General features: G+C 42.2%; 1 protein-coding gene across 2 annotated transcripts in view; it reads right to left on the bottom strand.

Annotated features, from left to right (window-relative positions):
* The window catches only part of LOC105532652 (HAUS augmin-like complex subunit 3), a 191743-nt gene that overhangs the window by 127587 nt on the left and 57235 nt on the right, over positions 1-6921 (bottom strand). For both annotated transcript variants that reach the window (XM_011970856.1, XM_011970855.1), the window contains one exon: positions 1925-2037. In XM_011970856.1, the coding sequence (XP_011826246.1) occupies positions 1925-2037 (113 nt within the window). The remainder of the gene's footprint in view (positions 1-1924; positions 2038-6921) is intronic.

The following is a 6921-nucleotide window of genomic DNA, read 5'->3' as shown; positions in this document are numbered from 1 at the left end:
AAAAAAAAAAAAAAAAAAAAAGAGTAGTTGATTAACAGTTGCAAATATATAGTTAGGTAGAAGAAAGAAGACCTGGTGTTCAGTAAATCAGTAGAGTGACTATAGTAAACAATAATCTATTGTATATTTCAAAATAGCTAGTAAAGGAAAATTCAAATGTTCCCAGTATAAAGAAAAGATAAATGTTTAAGGTGATAGATGTCCCAATTACACAGATTTGATTATTACAATTACACATTATATGACTATATCAAAATATCACAAGTCCCCCCCAAAAATGTATATCTATTATGAATCAGTAAAATTTTTAGAAGGAAAAAAAGAGAAAAAGATTACTGGCTATTTTGCTCGGGGGTGGGCAGAGATGATGGTGTTGTTTTAAAAACTGAATCTCACATTTTAGTCATACAATTGAAATATTTAGAGATGAATCACATGATGTTTGGGTTTTGCTACAAAGTATTCAGGAGGTGGCAGTTTGGAAGTATGGGGAGTTACAGAGCAAACAACTGGCTGGAGCGAGGTGCGGTGGCTCACTTTGGGAGGCCGAGGCGGGCAGATCACAAGGTCAGGAGTTCAAGACTAGCCTGGCCAGCATGGTGAAACCCCGTCTCTAATAAAAATACAAAAATTAGCCACTCATGGTGGCGCGCACCTGTAGTCCCAGCTACTCAGGAGGCTGAGGCAGGAGAATCACTTGAACCAGGGAGGTAGAGGTTGCAGTGAGCCAAGATCATGCAACTGCACTCCAGCCTGGGTTACAGAGCGAGACTCCATCTCAAAAAAAAAAAAAAAAAAGATTGGCTGGAAATTGATAATTGTTAAACTGGGTGATGACTACTTTTGTATATGTTAGAAATTTTTGACAATAAAAAGGGCTTTTTCCAACCTTTTATTATGAACATTTTCAAATATACAATTTGAAAAGAATTACACAGTGAACACATATGTCCACCACCTAGATTCTACAATGAATATTTTTGCTATATTTTCTTTACCACTTATCTGTCCATCTAATTGTGTGTGTGTGTGTGTTTTTTTTCTCCTGAGACAGAGTCTCACTCTGTCCCCCAGGCTGGAGTGCAGTGGTGCAATATCAGCTCACTACAACCTCCACCTCCTGGGCTCAAGCAATTCTCCTGCCTCAGCTTCCTGAGTGGCTAGGATTACAATCATGAGCCACCACGCCCAGCGAAATTTTGTATTTTTAGTAGAGACGGGGTTTCACCATGTTGGCCAGGCTGGTCTCCAACTCCTGACCTTGTGATCCGTCCGCCTCAGCCTCCCAAAGTGCTGGGATTACAGGCGTGAGCCACCGCGCCCGGCCATGTCCATCTAGTTTTTAAAAAGTTATAAAAAACTTTACTACTTTAAGTGAGGTACGGTGGTCACGCCTATAATCCCAGCACTTTGGGAAGCTGAGGCAGGAAGTTGGCTTGAGGCCAGCAGTTTGAGACCAACCTGGGCAACAGAGTTGGACCCCATCTCTAAAAAAATCAAAACACTAAAATATATATGTATATTTAAAATCTTCAGTATTTTAAATAAAAGGTAGGTCCTATACTGTTTCATTGTTAATTACTCTGGACTGTAGTTTAATTCTTAGAAAGTTTATAAGCTATTTGTGGTAACAACAAATCTCACTGACCACGCTACTTAAGTTAATTCTTTCCTATTTTAAATTATGAAAGTAATGTATACTTGTAAAAATTCAAATAATTTAGAAACATGGAGGAAAACTTCCTCCCCATGCCTAGGGCCCATGAGGAGGCATATCAGTCTGTGTGGCCAGGTCCCCCAGGAGTTGTGTGACATGGCTGCCCCCAGGAGTTGTGTGACATGGCTGCCCTCACCATTCTCCCATTGATAGGAGGAGTCACAGTTGAAGAGTTAAATTATAGAGAGAACAAAAAATATAACTTACCATGCTTCCAACTGCCATCATTACCAAAAAACTGCAGCACTATTCTCACAAAATCCTTAGCATTAAAACAAATAACAGGACATTTACATTTCAGTGTTTGAAATAGCACGTTCCTAGAAGATGAAAAGAAATTCACTGATTTAAACATTAACTTGGAACTTTCAACCTTGGAAAAATATTACTACTACTCGACGAATAGCTATCACTTAGACAGCACATACACACATTAACTAAAGAATTCCAAGAGGTTGGTATTATTTATTATCTGCATTTTACAGATGATGAAAGCGAGACACAGAGAGACGAGGTAAGGTACCAAAGGTCACGCAACTGTCAAGTGCTTGTCCCTGGGTAACATCCCATTACCTGTAGATTAAGACCTACATCCCTGAGCAAGGTACACCTACTCTGGGCTCTTTACAGCCAGGCCCCAAGATGACTCTCTAGCCCGTTCTCCCAGAGCTCCCCTCAAACATTCTACTCTCTCATCGCACTAAATTCCCTTTCCTCCACCACCAGGCTGTGCCATGTCCTGCTCTGCTCCTGGGCCACTGCATATACTGTATTCTTGACTACAGTTCTCTTCCCACAGTTTTCACAAACTGTTCAAGGGCCATCTTCCGGAAGGTATGCCCTAATTCCGCAGGCAGGGGGCTGCTCCCTCTTCTGTATCTCTTCTGTACCCCTGCCCACACATGTAGTACAGTGGGAAGCACACTTGCTCTATTATAAGGTACCTTGAACATTTGTTCTCTCCATTATACCATGAGCACTTTGAATATGGGATTCACAATTGTTAAAACTGACTGAATACTTACCATGTGCCAGATACCATGCTGAACACTTCGTAGCATTGTGTGTGAAGTGATTGCTGCATTGAAACCTCATCACGATCCTATCTGGCATGCACTAGAACCATTTTGCAGATGAGAAAACTTAGTCTTGAAAAGCTTAAGCAATTTGGCCAGGGTTAAATGACTAACAAATGGCAATGCTGGGATCTGAGACCGTATCTTCCTGCTGCCAGGGCCCAACCTCTAAGCTACCAAAGCCATCAATCCCTCTTTATAGTAAATGTTCATTAATACATTAATGAAGATTTCTTACCTGGCAAATTGTTGATGTGCCTCCTGTTCTTGGTCCCAGAAGGTCGAGGTTCTTTGGTTAGAGCTGAGGGAGAAAGAAATCAAGAGCCTAATGAGCTTTGCACACTTAGCCAAACTGCAGTTAGATTTTGCTTGGACTTGTTCCACAGAAAGACATTTGTAGGCTTTTTGTACTTTATGTGATTTCACCTTGGTTTCCCTTGAAAAGGGCGGCCAGGATGGTAGGGAGGGTAAAGTGCCAATAACACAGCTTCAGATCTTGGCTTGGCTGGACCGGTGAGGAGGGTGTCCAAGATGGAGTAAAGAGCTTATGAAGGAGAAGAACTGGGGCCATGGAGCCCACTTCCCATTGCTGCTCCTTCATCCTTGAAACTCAAGAGTTTCATGATAAGGTAATCTACCAACTACACTATCTTCTGCTAATAAGAGACTAATTGATTTTTATCTTGATAAAACAAACAACAAAAAGAATACCTTGTAAGCTAAATGGCAATTAGCGAGGCATGGTGGTGCATGCCTATAGTCCTAAAGTCCTAGCTACTGGGGTAAGGCTGCTGAGGAGGGACAATCACTTGAGCCCAGGAGGTTGAGGCTGCAATGAGTCGTGATCACAACCACTGCACTCCAACTTGGGCAACAAAGAGAGACTCTGGCTCTTAAAATAAAACATGTATATATGTACATGTATATACGCACATACACACATACATATTTACATATATATAAGCTAGATTTGAGGCTTTCTCATCTGTAAAATGGAGTGAATAAGGTATAACATACAGAGAGAATGTGAAGGTGAAGGGACAGTGTGTATGTGAAAGGCCTTGCACAGGTCATTTAATAAATGTTATTAAACATGTTTTGTGCAAAAAAGTATGTGTATTAATTTAAATGTGATTTATTTAAATTTATTTTGAATCTCAAAGACATAATCATAGGATTGGGATTATTATTTCCAATTTATGGTACTTGAGGCAATGTATTAATTTGATTGTCCTAGAACTTATAAAAATTAAGCCTCAACATTCATTCATTCAATGATAATATTGAATAAACACTGATTAAACACTTGCTTTGTAGCATTGTTCTTAGATATTGGGGATACATTAATGAACACACTACTGAACACAAATGAAAGTCATGTATGTGGGGTTAGCAGTGGGGTACCATCTCATGTAGGGTGGTCAAGGAAGGTCTGATAAGGTAATTCTTTTTTTTTTGTTTTTTAGCTTGGTAATTCTTTTTTATTTATTTTAGCTTGGTAATTTTTTTTTTTTTTTTTTTAAAGACAGGGCCTCACTCTGTCATCTAGGCTAGAGTGCAGTAGCGCAATCACAGCTCACTGCAGGTTCAAACTGCTGAGCTCAAGTGATCCTCCAACATCAGCCTCTGGAGTAGCTGGGACTATAGGCACATGCCACTGTACCCGGGTAATTTTAAAATTTTTTGTAGAGATGGGGTCTCACTATGTTGCTCAGGCTAGTCTCAAACTCCAGCCTCAAGCCATCCTCCCACCTCAGCCTGAGCCACTGTTCCTAGCCACGGTAACTCTTGAGGAAAGACATGAAGGATAAGGTAAACAAAAGCCTAGTTGGTAGAGGAAAGTTATTTACAGAAAATTTTAGCCACTAGATGTGGAAGAAATGATAGAGTTAGAAAAATCACCATCTTACTAGCCATAATTAAATAAGTGATTTAGATGATCCTCATCAAAGGACAAAACCATTAAGGGAAAGTTTGGGGGAGAAGTTTATAAGGAAGGGCTCGTGCTGACACCACCTGAACTCGCTGCTCCCTCTCAGCACCATGAAAACTGGGACAACCCAATTGCATCACTAAGGGAAGTCAGGAGGACACCAGTTAAGTCTGAATTTCAGAAAAATCATGAATAATTATTATCTGAAAAAAATTACATATTTTTTAGAGATGTATTCTTCTAGTATAAGTATGTCCCATGCAATATTTGGGACATACGTATACTAAGAAATTAGTTATTTACCTATATTTTAATTTGTCCTATATTTTAATTTGTTAAATCTGGCCATCCAACTGCATCACAGATGGAGTATGAAGCTTATGGCTCCACCTAGGAAGTGCTGCGCAAAACAAGTTGGACCCAAATAATCAAGCATTTAGAGCTAACTCCAGTTTACAGAAAATATGGAGGAGAGAGAACAAGTTAAAGAACTTCATGATGAGGCAAACAAACGAATCCAGGACATGGGACCTCCTCCAAGACAGGGAGAGGGGCTGAGGGATGCTCCAGATTAGAAAAAAATAGAGACATGGCCACCCAATGCTATGTCCTGATCCCAACAAGTCAACTGTAGAAGGACATTTTTGAGACAATCAGGTAGCTTCAAATTTGGACTGGATATACAACTTGTTAAGTTTTAAAATGGCACTGTGGCTCTGTAAAAACAAAACAAAACAAAGCCCATAGTTTTTAGAGTCATGAGAGGGCAAAACAATAGGTTGGGATTTTCTTTAACCTCAGTCCTCTCCCCCTGCCCCAGGAAACGGACAGATGAAGGAAGGAAGGAAAAACCTTTGATAATGTTGGCCTGGGGGGATGCGTATACTACTCTGTACTTTTGTGTTTTCATAGTTCACTTTCTGTTTGTTCAGAGAAAAACATAAAGGAATGTGGCAGCAAACCATGCAGTTATTTGGGAGAATGCTGCAGGGAGGGATGGTGGCACCAGGCCCTTGGGCAGAGGCGCGTAACACATGGTCAGGAACAGCAAGGAGGTGGGAGTGCACTGAAAGGCCGGGAGAGAGGAGGGGTGAGGCTGAAGACAGTGGAGGGGCCAGAGTAAGCAGACTTTGAGGGCAAGGGCCTTCACAGGTCCTGTGGCTTTTCTACACTTGATCTTAGCCAGAAGGCCTAAAAGCAGTGATTTTGGGTTTTCCTCAGAGTGAAGCAGGAGTTGTTTGAGGGTTTGGGGCAGGGAAGTGATGTGATCTGATTTGTGCTTTAACAGGCCAGCTCTGGGTGCTGCACGGAAAACAGACTGAAGGGGCAGGTGGAAGCAGGAGCCCAGTGTGGAAGTTCTTGTGATCCAGTAGGAGGTAACAACCTGCGCCGAGTAACAGCAACACAGTAGATAAGCAGAGGGCAGATTCTAGCTACACTTGAAGGCAGAGCCAATAGGACTTGCTGAGAGCTTGATATGGTTTGTGGAAAGTAGAGAGAAGTCAGAGTTAACCCCAGGACTTTTTGCCTAAGCTCATGGAGGGCTAACACTGACTAAGACAGCCAGGCCACAGGAGGCAGGGTCCAGGGAAGACAGGAGTTCAGTCTGGACATGTTTGCCTAAAATGACCACTAGATGTCCAAGTGCAAAACGTCAACTAGATTCAGAAACATCATCCAGATATTAGGGCTCTGTCCTCACAAGGGATCTCCATATGCTAGACCTGACCAGTTGCTCTTTAAAGAGAAAATTACATAAAAAGAAAATGAAGGGTTCTGTTGGGAGCTGAAAGCTATGTTTGTCACACATTGTCCCCTTCTCCCCAAAAGTTACCTAAAATCACCCAGAGCCCAGTGAGCCTGTATGAAGCATGGAAAGGCTAGTAGTGGGGCCCAGCTTCCTCCGGAGCTGGCTTCATCTTCCAGGGTGGCTAACTGACCTTAAATCAGAGGGCTGGGGCCGGGCGCGGTGGCTCAAGCCTGTAATCCCAGCACTTTGGGAGGCCAAGACGGGTGGATCACGAGGTCAGGAGATCGAGACCATTCTGGCTAACACGGTGAAACCCCGTCTCTACTAAAAAAATACAAAAAACTAGCCAGGCGAGGTGGCGGGCGCCTGTAGTCCCAGCTACTCGGGAGGCTGAGGCAGGAGAATGGCGTAAACCTGGGAGGCGGAGCTTGCAGTGAGCAGAGAT

Source organism: Mandrillus leucophaeus, unplaced genomic scaffold, assembly GCF_000951045.1.
Source record: "Mandrillus leucophaeus isolate KB7577 unplaced genomic scaffold, Mleu.le_1.0 Scaffold98, whole genome shotgun sequence".
NCBI lineage: Eukaryota > Metazoa > Chordata > Mammalia > Primates > Cercopithecidae > Mandrillus > Mandrillus leucophaeus.
Note: the sequence above shows the minus strand (reverse complement) of the source record. Positions and strands in the feature narration are given on the sequence as shown.